Here is an 18776-nt window from a genome sequence, read left to right on the forward strand (position 1 = left end):
TCTTGACTTCGACAGCTAAACTATTTTGGGTGAAAATCCTGCAGTTTAGAGTGTTGCTGCTTGCATGTCTACCTGCTGCAGAGGTCGCATCGCACTGACACCATGGCAGGGTATCGATCCTGCCCACGTGCAGGGGGAATCGGTGACAGCGTCATCCCCAGTTAGTGGCACTGCAGTGGTCAAGAAACCAGCCCTGAGCTTCACCTCCCAGCCCTTCTGCTCCCGTCCCTCCACGGCAGGGAAGGCGTTACCTGCAAGTCTGAGGCACAGTTCATTTAAGCAACTTAAAATATCCTGCAAATGCTGATTACTTCCTCAACAACCCTGAGCTCAATCTAACTGCAGCTGGAGCCAGTGGGAATTTGCCTATTGATTTAAGACAGAATTGGACTGAGGATGTTTCAGGGATAGATAAATAAGTTCTCCACTCTGCACAGGGGTATTAAAACAAAGTTTAAAAGGTTTCTTCCTCTCCAGGAGGGGATGAAATATATGATCCACACCACAGCACTGCATCAGGGTATTAGGATCAAAATATTCGCAGAAAGAATTAGCAAACTTACATATTTATGCAAAGCCATAATTACATAAATCCCGTGCATCTGTAAACGGGGAATTATTTTTATATGCAATAAAGAAATAATATAAAGCCTAATATAAATATTTAGCACTTTTACAATGTCTTTTACATTATCAGAACTCAAAACGTTCCACAAACAAACTCATTACCATTATCCTCATTGTGCCTATTTGTAAATCCATGGAGTGGCAAAGGCAAAATGATTTGCTCTAAGTCATCAATCAGGCTAATTGCAGAGCCCATAACACAACCCAGCTCTTTCCTAAACTATGCCAGTCCTCTCCTTACTATGCTCATATTGCCGCAATTACTGACAGTAACATATGAGTCTTTTTGTCACAGGAACTTGATCAAAAAGCGTGTATTAATGAAGTGTGTACTACGAAGAGATATATCTACTACACAGAGCAACCAAGCCACTGAAGTAGATATCAAAGGCTTTCAGTAACTGAAATCTTCATGTTCATTAAATAAGTATCTCCTTACAACATTCATTAAATTAACAAGCATGACTTAAACTCCAATATCACATTTTATATTTTACAACAAAGCTGTTGCTCATGGATACTATGGCTGCAGATTAACTACCATGGAAAGAATCACACGTGAACAGCGCTGGGATTTGGTTCTTTGGTACCGAACTTGAAATGGGGAGCAACACTCAGTGGAATGAAAACACAACCGGCTTTTTCATTGTTTCTTCACCCAATTCCTATCTCCAATAGTCCGTAGCTCCCTTTAGCTAAATTTGAGGATTCAGGTAGAACAAACACTGTCTTAATTCGTCTATGGATTGGGGAGACATCGACCCAGATATTGGTACACGTGTTTATTCAATCAAAGGGAAAAATTCCAAACTTCTGCCCTTGGGACCTGTTTAAAACAACTGTATAAAAAAATACAGAAACTAACTTCAGTGGCCAAACACACACTGACTTATAATACTGTGGGTTTACTCCACATTTCACTCCCGGATAAATCCACTTATTAAGACGGGAAGTTTCTGATATATACTGATGAAATGAAAGTAGAGGCAAGCTTTGACTATTAAAGAGCAGTTATTTCTCAAGTTCTTTCTCAAAACCATTTGTAAAATATTTAAGATTACCAAATATACTTGCAGAAATGTGGATTTTATCACCAGGGATCTGCTAACCACAAAAAAAGAGGTTCAGTTCTTAGAAAAGCCTGTTAACAAATGAACAGTTCGGGCAGCTATAACAGCTACACAATAAATAAATCCACGCTGCTTTCTGATGCACTGAGATCACACGCGTGAGTGTGAAAGGGTAGTTTTCAGATTCTGATTTTGTTGGTGTGATTTCCACCGATACCCAGAGGTGACGGGAGGCATGCGGCTCAAATTGTGCTTCTGCAACCCGGTCCTGGTACGTGGGAGTGTTTGCATTCGCTTGTGTGTGCACACAAACGGAACACAGGAGAGGTTCACGTTTGTTTGTGTACAGGGCGGGAAGTTGGCAGAACATAATGGAAGAAGACAGTGCTAAATTAAGCACAGGAGAGAATAGGGTGCTTGTGGGTTATTAGATGATGGGAGATTGATGTGTACGTGGGTGAATAAGACAGAAAATTGGAAACGAACGTTAATAGGTGGGGAGAAATCTGGTCTATTTAATTGTATGGATTATGGATGAAAAAATTTCGGGGGAGGATGCTGCAGGCATGGGTGTCAGTGGGATTTGGTCTGATCGTGTCACCTGCTACATGCTGCCAACGGGAGATTTCCAACGGCAGCCTGTTGCTCCAAAATGGAAATCTCTTGGAGAAATGTATCGTAACAGGCAAATGATTATTATAGTTTAGTGATGCCCAAAAAAGGCTATTTTTTCCTCAAAAAAAGAAGGTGAACAAAAGACCTGACTCATTCCACATATATTTAGGTATTTGCACAGCCTGGTGTCTATTATTTTTAGATGGTTTGGGTACAAAAAAGGTATTAAATTATTTATGCTCATGATACCCCATGAGCCCTAGAGGTGCCCTCCAGCATCATGCAATCAGAGCTGGAGATGTGCCTGGACTGAAGCACCAGAAAAGCCACCTGCTTCCAGCTCACCCTGGCCTGATGCAACTAGTGGCAAAAACCTGATTGAGTTGGCTGTGGCATTTCACATCTCAGCAACTGGAACCTGAAACACTTAAATCCTTCTGAACTGTTAAATATATCACATCGGCAGAAACTGAGAGCTTTAGCATTCCCTCACTGTACCCACAGTTTGGAAAAATATAGCTGCTAAAGGGATAATCTGTGCAATACTTCAGGCAATAATCCAGTACCCTAGTGAGGGAGGGAGGAAGGAATGCAGGAACAAAGGGGAAAAAATAATAACAAATGTATTCTGTCCTACATAGTCATAGGGCACCAAGGTCGATATTACAGACTGTATCTGGAGATGTCAGCAAGACAAGCTCTGCTCCAAGTGGTGATAAAAGTGTGATTTTTGACCATTTATTTTCTCTCCTGCCTTCCTGGGAGCTGATGGCACAATAACAGAGAGAACAGGCTCTGCTGTCAGGCAGGTCCGACACACGGCGGCTTCGTACGACGCTACTTAAGGAAGTGAGAGAGAAGAACATCTTTAACATTAAGGATGTGAACAAACACCCTTTTAAATTTATATCTATGGTCTTTTAATGACCTTTTCGAGAACTGAGTAAGCCGCATTGATCGCTGCAGCTTCCGCTCGTGGGGAGGCCGTCTTATTAAAAAGCAATGACTCAAGCCCTCTGCTTAGAGGGGGAATTAGGACGTGCCGTGTGAAATACCATGAGGGCAACTCTCCTGTCTGCTGTGACGAGTGATGGATCCAGGGTCAGAAATATAAACCCCTCTAATTCTTTTCCTGTTTTTCCTGGGGAGGCTGGGCAGTTGAGTTAACCTGGCTGTGTCCCCCAGGCAAGGGACCCTCTGCTTTCAATCTGGGCATTCGTGTAAAACTTATGGGAAAAATTATACCTCTGGGATGTAGTTTTCTACTCAGACCAAGGTGGGTTTAAAGGATCACTGAATTTGCAGAGCAACACGCATATCCTCGAGTGCCAGGACTCAGGATGCAGTGAAAGCAAACATCCCACACCTTTCTCTCTGCTATAATGGCGTACATGTTTTTCCTACTACAAATAACAGTAGTGAGGGGTTTTGTACAGCAAAGACTTGTTTCCAACAAAATTGAAAATATCCTTAAGGCTGATCCCAGCTTCTGCCCTATGAAAACAAAAATGGCCAGAAAACAATGAAAGCAGATACAATTCTGTTATTTAAGGACAAGATGACAGGCTCTTAGGCATCCCCAATTAAATTATGGCTATGAGAAACAGTGTCATGTGAAACAGGCAAATTCTGCACCTCAAGTATCTTCATGAAGGACCCATCTTTATTTGACCTTAAATAGCCAGAAGATGTTTTCCTGGACAGGTCTCCACGGCCCAGAATGAGCCCTGATCTGCCAGCGACACCCCCATTTCCCTCTAACACTGTCACCTTATCTCTTTTTCTTCTTCCCTAGTAAGGAGGAAAACAAGAGATCTGCTGGCAGCAAATAGCAGTGATGCCACATCTTCACTTGTTGCAATGCTTTGGATCAGCTGCTCAAGGTGGACTCAGTACAACCACACACAGAAGGTCTCTGCCATGTCCTGTCCCATCCTCTGCAACCTGGAGCTCCGAAGGCTGTTCGCAGCCACCAAAAATCCCAGTGTCATAAACAGAGGTCCTGAAATACTCCAAATATCCACAAACTCAGGGAAGAAGCACCGCAGCACTCAGACGTGTTTAGAGCCTCCCAGTCCTGGGCACTGATCCAGGGCTCAGTGTTTCTAGACCTGAGGAGCCGACACTGCTCTCTTCATTGGTGCTTAGAGTGTGGGTCATTAAACCACGCTGGGTTTTCCCTCTCGGCAATGCTACTGCAGTGTTTGCAGGCTATTCCATCCTCAGGTGCTCCAAAAGCAACTGATAAAGAGTAACATAGGAGATTAGGTTGCTTTAGGACAACCCAAATAGATTTGCTCCCCAACGCACATCTGCTTTCCTACATTGTCATTGACCGTACACGTATGATTGTTTTCTTCTTTCATCCCCTCTCTCGCACATGCTCTCTCTTGCCTTGCCTGTCCTTCTTTTTAATAAAAATGGCATGAGAAGCACGGCAGAAGATAATGAAGAGAATTCCTGCTGGGCTCTGCAGTCAGGAGAGAGGAGGGATGGGATGCTGTACACAAAACAAAGACATCAAAAAAACGGAGCTCTTGCAATGGGCTGTTTTTCCAGCTGCGGTCCAAGCTCTGTTTGGATAAGCCCAGCGACATGGCAGGTGCAAAACAAGTCTCCTGCCTCTCTCAGAGACTGAGCTGATTCAGGAGTCATAAATGCCAAGGAAGCAGCCCCAGAGAGGGTTTCCTCTCTATCCATGACGAGTTAGGTCCCAGCTGGGGCAGGGGGTTTGCTCTGTGCCCTCTGCCTTTTTTTATTATTTGGGTTTTTTTACAGACAAATCAAAGTAGGGTGGTTAAAGTATTAAATGAATGCTCATGGGCTGGATGGGGGAGTGGGGACTGGACAGTGGATTTTTGCTCCCAAACCCAGCTTCGACCTGAACGGGATATTTCTAAGGAAGATCAACAGGGCAGCCAACAACCTGAACAGATAGATTATCTCAGCTGAATACTTGATGGGGTATGTTTTGGACCATGAGATTGTTCTGCTATCTGAAGCCCAGAGTCTCCCCATGTGGCATCAAGATGATGCCCAAGGCTTGTGTTTTGCTCCTGATCATATGATGAAGGTATCTCTAGTCACACCTGAACCAACCACACAGTAGCTTGGAGACCCCGTGTGTATGAGACTGATATCAAAGGCTGAGGGATCCAATCTATTAGGAAAAGGAAAATATCCTTTGCTCCACAAAATACTTCTGCGAATCAAAGTCACAATCAACTCTCATAATCACCATGAAATCAAACCAGGACATCAGTCTACAGCTCTGCTCTCACTCACGCTGGTGTAAATTTCAAGTAACCTTAGAGACCTCAGCAAAATACTCCAGGTTTAAACCACTGCAACTCCAGCTGCTCATCTGTTCCTCCAAGTTGCAAAAGTGTGCATTTGCTTCTTGGACCAGCTCAAAATGCCCTGGACCTCTTCTCTGAAACCCAGGTCCTGTTTAGGACCTTAAACACTTTTGGTTTTAACCACTTGTTTTTTCCACACAGACCACTCTTTTCTGTCCTTTGTGCAAGAACCAGAAGGTTTTTAAGTAGCAAACATACAGATATATATGCAGTTGATTAACTCCAGAAGACTTTGATATAATCGTCCAAATATTTGCCCTGGTACCAATTTAAAACACAGTAGCACATTTAATAAAGAACAAAGTTTGCAGCCAAGACCTTAAAGTTATTTCTTGTTTCTTCTCAAAAGAAAAAAATTAAATGTCAAGAGACATTTTCTACTTTCATGTTTAAACAACAACAACAAGAAAAATTATGAATTTTTAAGGTGGATGAAATAAATGGAGGATTTAAATGAGATTGGGTTACAAATCCTGGGATAAAGTAAATCTTAGAGGCCCAGGGCCTCACATGGGTGTTGGCACTAGAGAGGCAATTTCACAGCAGCACACAGGTTAAGTGTCAGAGCACCTGGTTGCTATTAGAAGCAGGGAAGGAGGAGGAAAATCTGTTGCATTTGCTTCTTCACCGCTGCGATCAGACCCGAAGCTGAGACAGGAACACTTCTCAACATGATGTTCAGATGTGGGCGCCACAGGAGGGAAGGTTTTTCTGTTTCAACTGAGGAAGGAAAGATCTGGGACACAAAATGCAGAAAGTTCTGCTTCCAACCAGTGGAAGCCAGCGCTTTTCTATAGATTTCAAGGCAGTGGTGCCAGTATCCACCACCTGAGGACAAAGCTCTGGTGTACTGGCGCGGCAGGGAGAAAACAGTAATGTGGCTGGCAGGCAGGTTAGGACAGGTTAATTGCCTTAAAGGCCATCACCGTCACTGGTGACCCCTTGCCTGTTGCATCGTGCCTCTGGTTGAGCACAGCCTGATTACCCTCAGCCTTAACAACATCCCAGTTGTGCTGTGGCTTCTCCATGCAGGACTGTCAGGAGCAGCACCCACCCCAGTTCAGTGCTGGTTCAGACCACGCTGCAGGAGAAACACCTGGTGCAAACCCCTCACAGGGTCTGGGAACCCAACAACCATCCCTCAGCTTCTGCATGTCGATTATTCATTGTGGGGCTGGGAATGGCTCCTGTCCTCTTTGTCAGGCTTGGCCCTCCCCACAAGCAGAAGGCTCTTCCCAATTTAGGGTCATCAACTTCGTGGAATAACGTTCTTCAGCTTCTCTGAATCCAGACCTGACCTCTAGGATTTCCTTTCAACAGGCATGAGCCACGACCTGATTTTCAGAACTTAATACCCTCCTGTTTCCATGTAATCCCACCAAAATGGTAAACACAGCCATGGGAGCAGACGCTCGCAGTGCCTGATCCAAAGGCTCCTGAAGCCGGTGGAAGTTATTACGTGCGTTTTCAGGGGGGCTTAGATTGGGCCCCAAGCGAATACAGATGTTTGCAGTTTTCTCTGGTTTCATGTCTCCCATCCCTCCTCGACAAAATTCTGCTGTGCAGGGTAAGGGTGCGGGGGCCATGGCGCCCCTGGGGGAGCCTATAGGTATGTGTGCATATGCATGAGAGATGTATGTGCTCTCACGCACGCCAGATAGCAGAGCACAGAGACAGCGGAGAGGAGGTGAGGTGACTATTCCAAAGGAACATTTTGTCATTTCCCTCCTTAGGGGCTCTGTGTTTTGCTTTAAGCCGCTTCAGATTATGAGAAATCCTACTAGCTGGTCTCCAGTGGGATCTTTAATGGTTTAATAAATGAACATTACTGAACATATTTCCACTAACCTCTTTCTAAAATCCCATCATGAGCTAATTTCCTCTGTTGTCATTACATCTGCAACTGGTCTTACCTTTCAAAAAGAAATCTGTACCACTGTGAATAAATGATCTGGTTTACTGAACTGAGCTCTCAAGGCCAGTACTTTTAGTGGTGGCTCATATTTTGGGGTGCCCAACTGCAGACACCCTCCGTGTGGTACAATTAGCAGACAGAAGAACAAGCTTTATTTCCACTTTGCCCCTTCTATTGCAAAAAGTTCCAGGAATTTCCTGGAATTGGGGCACCAGCATGGGGATACCAAACATCATTATGTATTCAGGAAGATCCTGGCCAGAAAGACTAAGATCAAGTTTGGGTGGAGCGATCCCATGATGGGTGCTCAGTGTATTGCATCCCATGCAATGATCCACTTAAAGGCTTCTGTCTTGTCTGTCGCTGTATTCAACAAGGTATTAAGGACAGCACAGGTATTTTAGTCTTACTGTAGTGTTGCTTTCAAATCCTTGCCTGTTTGAGCGTAGTTCCAAATTTAACAAAACGTGGAATTTATTACCTAGGAAAAGATATTCAAATAAAATGCCCAGGAAATGATCAGGCCAATAGTTCAGTAAAAGTAGCTGAAAAAAGCTGTACTGGCTGACACAGCTGATAAAAAGGTAGGTAACACATTTCTGCTCCTTCTGCGGTATTTGAGGCTCACTCCAAGTTTTACAAGAGAGTTATTTTTAAATTGTTGCATAACACATGTCTGTCCAATATTTCTTTCCTCAATCAAGCAAAGAAAATGCATTTGTTATTCCTGGGAGATTTCTGGTGCTTCTTATATTGTTTAGAGCCCCAAATAAAGATGCGCACAAGAAGGCAAACATCAGAGAGAAATTATTATCCATGAGATAATGCACAGCCTAATTTACCACATATCTGAGACTGTTTCACCTGCAATAAATTATTTTGCCCAGCAGGAAAAGTCCCATTTGACCTTCATTCTTTTTTTTTATCCTGCAGCTGAAAACTCTGCTACTACTTCTAGGTCACAAGTTCAAATTCCACGCTGGCTGGGAGCGATTAAATATATCAATGCCTAATAGTATCTATTTGGTTAATAATAGGACAGATGTTAATGTTCACTTTTTCAGGGACACTTGCATATGGCTAAGTTGTAGTCTACATTTCTGATCTCTCAGTTACCTCCATTGCCACGTTGGAGATGCGAATTCACGGTCCTTGGGGAGTCCCTAGCTGGAGCAGAGCTGATCCCAAAGCCAAGCATCGTTCCCCAAATGGGACAGTCCCTCCTTTCTGGCTCTTCCTACACTCTCAAGTTATTTCTTTGAAAGAGGCCATTGGGGGTCACTTGGAGCCATCCCACCCTTCAAAGATAAACCCAGGCTGAAAAATTCCCCTGGGCTGCACTATCTCAGGATGACAGAACTCTAAAGATTTAAACCCACCCTTACTACCTTAGTCTTGCATCATACCCGGCTGAGCCAGAACAGGAGCTACAGATTTTGTCAAGTGCCAGCTTTAGTTACAGCGTTACATAAGAAACCGCAACAGCGAAGAATCACAAATCTATCACCACAGCTGGCACCAAATGGCGTCTTTGCACAGGCTTAGCAGAAAAGCTGCCTTCTGAATGGGCACAGACTGTCAAATTGTTCTTTCTCTTCTCCAGGGCAGGGCTAAGGCAATTTGGCAGAGGGTGGTAAGGGAAAAAATTGCTCTATCTGTTCTGTGTGTGGGGTCAGGAAGCAGGTTTTATTCTCTCGCAAAGATAACTTGGCACCTTTAATGAAGAAAGCAAGAAAGAAGGAAAGCCATCAGAATGTGGCTTCCAGCTGTCAAGTCCTATCAGCCAAGTGGAGATGTGCAATCCCCGAGAGCGGCAGCACTGCTAGCCTCTAACATTTAATTGTGAGCTCTTTGAAAGAAGGCACCTGGCATATTTCTTCTGCAAAACGCCCGGCATGCTACTGGCAGCTATAAATAATAACAAGCACTACCTCAGTATTTAGTGGCACAACATATGTGAAGGCGAGATGCAAGAACAGTAGATGGAAAAGAAGCAATTTTCCTCATCCTGGCTCACCAAGCCCTCAGTGTAGAGCAGGGATTCACACTCCTGTCTGGCACAGGGAGCACAATTAGCCATCCCCGCTGCCATGCAAGCCAGAGGTGAGGCCACAGTCTTTAGGAAAGGAAAGGACTTACCCAAGGGGGATGTTGGTGGAGAAGACGCTCTTGGGTGAAGGAGTCTCCTTCCTACCAGCACTTCACCTCTGCTAGGGTCAGATGAGCCAGCAACCAGTTTCCCGCTGTTAGAAGGGAAGGTGTGCGGCAGCAAATTGTCCTGGATTTTTCTGTTCTTTCAGGGGAAATTTCCAGGTTCATTAAGCAGAAACAGAGCAGTCAATACGAGCTGACAATGCAGCCAAGGCTGGAGAGGGCCTTGGAGAGGTGATTCAAGTTCTGGGTAGGTATCTTATTGTGATGAAACAAAGAACATAGAATGTCCTGAGCTGGAAGGAACCAACAAGGATCACTGAGTCTAACTCCCGTCCCTGCGTATACCCCAAAATTCACACCATGTGTCTGAGGACATTGTTGAATCGCTTCTTGAACCCTGTCAGGCTTGGGTTTGTGACATCTCCCCGGTGAAAGATGTGAAGGTGGGAAAGGCGTGAAGATGGATGGCGCTTGCTAGCACATCACCAGCGCCTCTGCCCAACTCCGGCTTTGCCAAAACCGACCAGTGACAGCTACGATACACTCAAAGCTCTTCACGGACATGCAGGGGCTTTAGGCAGTGAGAGCACGGTCACCAATCCATCTGGGAAACCAGGGTCAGAGAGGAACAACCGAAACATTTATTCCTTAATGCAAAGACTCTGGATGAAGAACTATGCAAGAACTACTAGTGCTAGAACTGTACCTGAAATGGGAAATTACAGGGGTAAGAGAAACCCGGTGGGACAGAAGGGTGATTTGCTTCATGGGAAAGCTCAAAATAGTTTTGTCCATGCAGCATCACAAACTAATGACAGGGAAGCTCTTAGGAATGAGCAAGAAAGCATGAATAAGAGTAAATCTGCTCATGTTGAAGCTTGGTAAAAAGTGTTTTTACTAGAGATGAGCTGTAAACTTTCATATGGATACAGATAGGGATCTCTAATATATTACTAGAGAGAAATAGTACGGAGAATTGTGTAATTATAGGAAAGAAACCTAGATGAAGACTAGAGAACAAATGCTCTTACTAATGGCAGGTCCCTGGTGCTGCGAGGAGTGAGAGCAGGAATCAAACACTTAGGGACTCAACGAGAGATGACACAATTTTGTGCTTCTAGTAGCTGTTAATAGGTTGGATCGAAAGAGAAATTTGGATGGAAATCAAAGTTTCTCTTTCAGTTATCACTTTGAGGTTAACCAACAAACATTTCCCACAAATAAAGATCCGAACATCAAAAGTCCAAGTATCTGCAGACAGCACAGAATTGGTAAACAGACTCAGTCAATGCAGAGAAGGACAGAGTTCTAATGTAGAAACTACTAATTTACAGGATGGGATGTCTCAAAACGGTGCATATGTTGGTATAAGACAATGTTATGCGTGTAGGATCAAGAAATTCAGAATCAGCTGGGAGCTCTTCACTGCAGGTGAGAAGAAAAGAAGGAGTTGGTTGTTTTTATTCAATTGTAATACAACTGTGAACTGTAAGTGGGATGTATCCACAAAAAAGAAGCATATGATGTTCTCACACGCATCAAGGCAAGGCATTTCCAGGGTTGTTGGGTAAGTATTCGTGTACAAGAACATCTGGAACACCATATGCATTTCTAAAGCCTTTTGGGAATCCAGATGTGTAGCATGCCAATATCGCACGGACAACCTAGCAGCTCTTGCAAATAAATCTGGGCACGTAAAGTTCTTTCTTCACATTTCAGTCCTATCTCAGATACTCCCCAGTATTTCCTGGCTTATCAAGAGGAGTTTGGCATGGTAACTGTGGAGCAGGGGGAAGCAGAAGATGGTGATAATATGGACTTCAGCTTTTGGTGTTGGGAGAACATCCACCCGGCGATCTGTATCTTGTTTGGGTGGAAATATGGTGTTAATTATCTCCATGACAGATGGATTTGGCAATTCATTTCAGCTGCTTCAGATCATACATTCCTCTGGCTGGTAGACCTTCAGAAAATAGAGAAATAGATCTTCAAGTTGAAGGAAGGAATGCCATAATAAGGACAGATGTTGCCGTGAAATTTTACTGTTGCATTCAGCAGGGACTTAGGTTTACATATCATCATTGTGATATTCATGTTTTTCCAGTCCTGTGTTCAGCCAGGCTTGTGTCATGTAAATGCAGTCTTCCTATTAAGTTCAGGGGCTAAAAGGCACACCAATAATTGCCTGTAATGAATTATTGCTCATTATGAAGAGCCACTGCTGATTCTCCAGCCTCTCTGCTTCTTCATATTTGTGGGAATTTACCAAAATTTCATATACATCCAGACTAAGAATTATTTTCCATCTCCTTCAACTTCTCTTCACCTGGTGTTTCTGACAAGTCACTTATCTACAGCCTTCTGATTCGATACCAGTAACAATGGCCATTGCAACAATAATGCAAATTTTGAAGCAAATAATTACTTTGGATAAAGTACATGGAACACTAAGGACCCACGAGCAATGCCACAGCACCCCTCCAATTACCTGTAATCTTAATGATGATGATTTCTCAGTCGCTCTGCAATCACTCCACGAAGCCCTAGTGAGATCTGTACTCCACCACCTCCGGTGTGGAGTTATAACACAGTAAATGGCATCAAATTTATAAGCTTATGACTCTAACAAAATATTTTAAAATATTATATTCACTTAAATAACAATGCATACGTATGACAACCAGTCCCCTCCAACCATTACCAAGCAATGTGAAAAGTTTAGCCATAGAATGTGGGTGTAAAATAGCCAAAATTGAGAAGAAAAATATATTCCCTACATGAGAAAATGCAGGTTTTTCTCTCAGTTTCTCTTTTTGAATGCAGTATCTCTAGGTGTCACTTAGGCACTAAAGCTAAGTAGGAATGGCTCAGATGAATAGATCACAGGACAGCATACTTGCTTCTCAGTGATGCTCCACTGTGCAAAACCAAAACTCATACCAGGGCTTCATGTTGGGATTCTTTCTGAGGCTCAGTCAACGCCTTTGTCTAGAAATAGTCTACAGGTTAACACCACAAAGATGACCTGATCCATCACTGTCCATGAAGTCTGCAAGTTCCGTACAAAGTTTGTGTCAGAAAGGATGGGAAAATTTCCGTTTCTAAGAAACTTTTCCAGTTATTCTGACAACTTTCTAAAGCCAACCTCAGCGTGTCTCAGCTTGGCCTGCCCGAGGGGTGAGCACCAATCGCGCCAGCACACCCGGCTGCTCGCCGCTCGCAAATGTGGCTCCTGAGAGTGTAATGGGGAACACGGGCTGCTCACACCTAACTGTCCCCATGGGACTGACACCCAACTGCACCAGTGACGTGCTCAGGAGAGCTTCTCCTTGTGGGCACTCTGTTCTCACTGAGCTCTTAACAAATCAGCACCTGCTACACACGAATGCAAGAGCAACGATTGCTTTCCAACGGCAGTGACATGAGTGTAAAAGCGCTACAATGGCAAAACATTTACCACATTCACCATCGTGACCATCTCACACATTACTTCTAGAGAAAAGTCAGAGTGAGACCCTCTAGATAAGAGCACAACCTGAACTTTGGATTCAGTGGTGAGCTGAGACTGTGAGATCTGCAGATGAGGTTCCTTATCACCCGCTGCAGTGTGAAGACTCAGCACTTCTGTGCTGCACCTGGCCTGACCTCTTTTTTGTTTGTTTTTGTTTTTTTATTCCCCCACTGATTTATTTAGCTTTCCTAGGCTCTGACTCTCATCTTGTATCACAGATACCAGCAATTTTACGGCTGATCATACTCACTGGAAGTTAGTGCATCTTGCCTGGTTTGTGTAAGGTCCAAGGATACAGTCCTGTCCCTTACAAATATTTGTAAGCCTCAGCCCTGAGCCAAGGAGCTGAGATTAAAATTCAGCTTGAGAACAAAAGGTCTGGCATTATTTTGCAATTCTTAATAAAAGGTTTCCACTGTTCTAGTTATTTACTCTCCTCTGTGGAGCACCCAGTGCTGACTAGGCAAGGGCTATCCATTAAAGGCTGCCTCTGCTCTTAGCTTAAAGAGAAGTTCTCTCTCTTTGACGGGAAGAAGGTAAGAGAAATTAATTCTTCTTTCAGCATTGCCACACCTGGGAAAAGGATCTTGCTCACAGATAACAGTGCAAGCAAATATTTTCTTTGGGCGAAAACGAGAAAGTGAAGATCAAGGTCAGAGGAGGCAAGAGTAAAGATATGTGGCTGCCTTCAAAATAACCTTCCATAGAACATGTGGGGGTGTCATTTTATTTAATATGGAAAACGTGTAAAAGCATAAAGGAGAGGTAATGGGCTTGGGGCTCACAGAGGGATAAAGGGGCTGCACAGGCTGGCTGCACAGATATGCTGAATTCCAGCTGTACAGAATGAGACAAGCAGGCAGATAAAAAGAGAATGTTTTTACCTCTGCATTTATAAATAAATACACACAGGAGCATAGCCCAGCACCTCTGTCCCTGACCTCCCTGAATCATCTTCCCTTCTTTCTTGCCTACGGAGTACAAGGACCGCAGCTCCTCTTTGCACAAGGTGCTAATGGACAACTCATCTTGCCTTTGCCTCTCCCACATCACCACAACCCCACGCGGAGTTTGCTGCATCCCCAGGTGTGGTCCAGCAGCAGCCTGGACACAGAGCATCAGACAACGATGCTGCATGACCCCCCCCTCACCAGAGGATACGGATCAGTGCTGTGCACCCTGCTTTTCAAAATTTCCAGCACATGCTGAAGTCTTGAATCAAAACCAACCACCCGTTTCTGTCAAATGATCACAGGTAGAACCCAGCAAGGCTAACACAAATTTTATGTCTGATTTTCAGCTGGCTCTGTCACTAGACAAGACATACGGACAGGTACAGTAATGTTACCCCTTGTGATTTAATCAGTGACGCACAGGAAAATTGTCACTAATTCCTGGCTACTGATCTTGTTATTAGAGCACCCTTTCATTTCAGATGTTCAGATGGCTGTAAGCTAAAATTGACCTGCAAAATCATAATAAAAGACAAAGGAATAGAGCTGAGAATACAAGTGATGTTTCGGGCATGTCCTTTTTTTTTCTTTCACGTTTTGTTATGAACTCCAAACTGGACCTGTTTCTGTGGGAACTTGTGCTAAGGTATGCAAATATTTCAAACCAAACCAGTCCTATTTTCCAACGAGAGTGGGCCAGGTTTCAGGCAAAGATGCTTTCACAGCAAAACCATGGGAAAATTCACCATTTTCCATATTTCCAATATGCCAGTATTCACCTCCTTTTAAGTGCCAGCAATTGTTGGAACAAGGCTACAACCCAAGAAAATACTTAAGCACATGCTTAACTTTCAGCACATGAATAACGTCAGTGGTGTCCTGGGCTTTGTTTTTATATTCACTATTGTTAGTAACCTTGAATTTTTAAATCTGTAGGGACAATTTGCATCTTCTGAGCTGCATAATTGGGCAATGAAAGGGATGGTAGCTCATGATTACTGAATTGTTAATTAATCATTTTTATTATATTTAAATATGCTTTAGAAGACCATAATGATGTATGCTTCCTTGATATTAGCTGTACTAATTAGATCATCTTTTCTAAATTAGAGTGCAGTTTTCTTAGCAGGTTTCCTTTTATCTGGTGTTCATTTTTCAAAAGAGCTTCATGTTGTTCCTACAGATGAGTGAATCATTTCCAGGGAATCATGTTATGCAAAAGATGTTTTTCTTGCTGCTGTAGAATGCCCATGGAGACCATGGATCTCCTTGCAATCATTAAATATTTTGAAGTTGGACTTTCCTCAACAATCATGTGTTGATGAGCACAACTGCATCTGGGATGAAACTCAGTTCCTACCACGAACTAGAGCATTTGCTGTATTCACTATGTTAGAACAATCCTGTTCCAACAAAATTTGTTTCAGTGGCACACGAAAGTAAAAAAATGAAAGTAACTGAAATACATGTGTATACCTGAACATGCAAGTGTATTTTTTTGCATTCTTTCTTTAGCAGATAATTGGTGCACCAGCACTGAAACCATTCTGTCTCCTTCGCCATCAGAATGTTCCTTTCAAATGATTTCTAAGAAAATGATGACCATGTTATTCAGAGGTCCTCATATAGGTTATCTTAAACATTTAATTTATCACAGCTCAGGCCGTTTGCTATATCCATTCTGGTTAAGGAAAGTCTGAATTTCACACCTCTGTACAACTACCCCAGAAATTTCTCAAAATCTATCTGTGAAATCTCAGGCAATTTCATCTGAGTGTGATGCTCCTTGTTCCAGAGAGAAACTATGAGAAGACCCTCTCTTGGTGATACTTGGTACATCAATCTCATTCAAAATCCTAACAATCGTGATGTGGGACATTAACAGGATGAGAAAAACACGTTATTGTTTTCCTCTGAACAAGTCTATTCAGCTCTCAGGAAAGCAGCACTTACGTGTCGACGAATCTCCTGCTGAGGTTTGAGATAACAACTGGAGATCCAGACTGGAAAGGAGGGTCCCGAACCACTTTGTACTGGATGGGTTTGCAGTCCGCACACAGCGTGCTGTGTGGGACGGAACTCAGCATGGCAGCATCGATTTCCAGGTGCTCATCCAGAGTGTAGATCTGGATCCCATACACCTCCTCACCCACTTGTCCTGCATCCAGCTTTATGGTCAACGGGATGTCACAGAAGACGTTCTGCGGCCCGAGAGAAATGTTCTTCCCACTGACGGTGAGCAACTTGATGTCGTTCACCGCTCCACTGGAGTCCCAGTCTGGGGAAACAAATGTCACCCAGACAGTGAGGGACTCTGGAGTCAGTGGGTAACGAAACTCCAGCTGCAGGTAGCAGCCCTGGGGCTCGGGACAGGCTGGCGGCACCGTGTGTTGGTTGACTGCCGAGTTGGGACTCCACGTTCTGACGCTGGATTTACAAGGCTGCTCAACGTCAGGGTGCCCTGAAAGAAAGAAGGAAGCAAAGACAGGGCACAAAACAAGTTAGAGAGCATGGGTAACCACTTGCATCAGTGTTGAAAGAAAAACTAGTGGCAGGAAAGCATATCTGTCCAGGAGACTCCTTATTTACTTGAGCAGAAGAGGTGTGGCCAGCGTGGAGAGGAGGAACATAACATTTACGTCTCCTGGCTGGTTGAAAGATGCAAACCCAGTTTAAGTGCCCAGCTGGACCGGATACCAAACAACACACATGGGGCCAGTGTGTCTGGTCCTGTATTTCCTATTCTACTGCCTTCCCCTGTGCCAAATTATATTTTCTACCCCTTCCACTTGCTTCTTTACCCAATAAACAGAGTCACTCAGCCTTCAGTTCACCCCTGTGTTCCTGCTTACTCGCTCGCTTGTCGCTCTAAAATACAACCTTTTTCTTTTGTCTTTAACAACGACAATGAAAAGAGCCTTTGTTGATTCCAAGAAGCTGTTGAGGAGCAACTCCTGTGCCATTTCCAGGCTCATCTAGCATGTTGTGTAAGACCCCCTTTCTTGGAGGCACATGGAGCACAGGTCTGAGCTGGCTCTTTGTGCTCATTATGATGAAACAACAGGCACTTGTACTTTTACATTTCTCACCGTTGGCTACGTTTGGCTACATGGGAGGTAGTACTAAAAACTAATGAAAGCCACAACGCTCGCTGGGTTCCCAAGTACTATGGTAACATTACAACTTGGCACGGAGTCACAGACTGCAAGATCCAGAGAGGTCAGATGGGTGGAACAGTTGGTAACAGAATCCAGTGAGAGCTATAAATTCCCTCTTCCTTCCCAAGTAATCACACGAAAAGGGAGCAAGCAGGACAGGGAGAAGACAAAGTACAAGAAAGAAGAAAGGGAAAAGTGAAGATAAGGAAAGGTAAGAGGAGGAGAGAAGAAGGCAGAGGAAAAAAAGGAGGGAGCACAGCTGTTTGCAACTGAGGAGGAAAGCAAGATAAAGCACTGGGCAAAGATGAACAAACAGGACATCACTTCTAATTTAAAGAGAAAAGGGCAATGTGTGAAGGTTATTCTTATTGTCTGTGATCCAATGAAGCGTTAGAAATGTGCCTGTTTTGTCAAGGATAAACAGCACAGGGAATTTTCCTGTTCATACCGAATGAACCCAGATGCAGAATAGATTTCCTGGCATCTCGGCCAGTCCTCCCTACAATCCAACATAATTGTCCTGCAGATGCGCAACTCCTAACGCTTCTTCCTCACCCGCACATGACCCACACCCTCCTCTTCTCCTCACACACCACCAAGCAGCAAGAACACCACTAACTTCAGTGTCTGCAGAGACCACAGAGCGATATACTTTGAAGAAAGCCAGAGTTCCATTTAACACGCTCAAATTTTTTCGCCCTGGCAAGCTCACAAGTACTGCCTATAATCATTTTGAGTGGCGAATAGCCCGTTCGACTCACGTTATCTCAACATTCGCTGCTGTCCTCATGTGCTTGGCCAGGCCCTCCGATGGCTTTGATTCACAGCAAACTCCTGACTATAGCCCTAAGAAGGTGGGTTTTAAGCCTAGTATCTCATATGGCTTTGGAAAGATTTGTGAATCTTATCGCTGCCATCTCGCAGATAGGAAAATTGAGTTGATTAATGGCTCGCAGCCTAGTACGTGATCAAATGTGGCCTCCACTTGGGTTCCTGCAAATTCACCTCTGTCAGTTTGAGGACTCTCTAATACTTACAGAGTGAATAAACCTACATGTTTTGCAAGACCAGGGTGTGATCCCATGTGTTAGATGAACTGAACTCTACCTCCAGGGAGTTTAATACAGATCATTACCCCATTCTGAGTGAGAACAGAACTACTTGGAAAAATGGTAGCCTTGCATAGACTAAAAACTTCAATGATGTTGAGATAAAGAGAACTTTTCTTAAATATCATCAAAGAATTAGACCTGGGTAATACAACATCGTGTCTCGCCCGACACAAACCAAATGTGAATGTGAGGTCTGTGAGAAGTCAAATTCCATCTCCTGGTTAGAGAGCAGGGCTGGTAGGATAGGAAGAAGCCTTCCCCAAAAATGTTGGCCACCACCACAGCCTGATGTGGCATCACAA

At 43.8% G+C, this 18776-nt stretch overlaps 1 protein-coding gene across 3 annotated transcripts in view; it reads right to left on the bottom strand.

Moving 5' to 3' along the window:
- The window catches only part of PAPPA (pappalysin 1), a 174609-nt gene that overhangs the window by 86545 nt on the left and 69288 nt on the right, over positions 1-18776 (bottom strand). For all 3 annotated transcript variants that reach the window (XM_065035947.1, XM_065035946.1, XM_005498388.4), the window contains exon 7: positions 16158-16665. In XM_065035947.1, the coding sequence (XP_064892019.1) occupies positions 16158-16665 (508 nt within the window). The remainder of the gene's footprint in view (positions 1-16157; positions 16666-18776) is intronic.

This window comes from Columba livia, chromosome 19, assembly GCF_036013475.1.
Source record: "Columba livia isolate bColLiv1 breed racing homer chromosome 19, bColLiv1.pat.W.v2, whole genome shotgun sequence".
NCBI lineage: Eukaryota > Metazoa > Chordata > Aves > Columbiformes > Columbidae > Columba > Columba livia.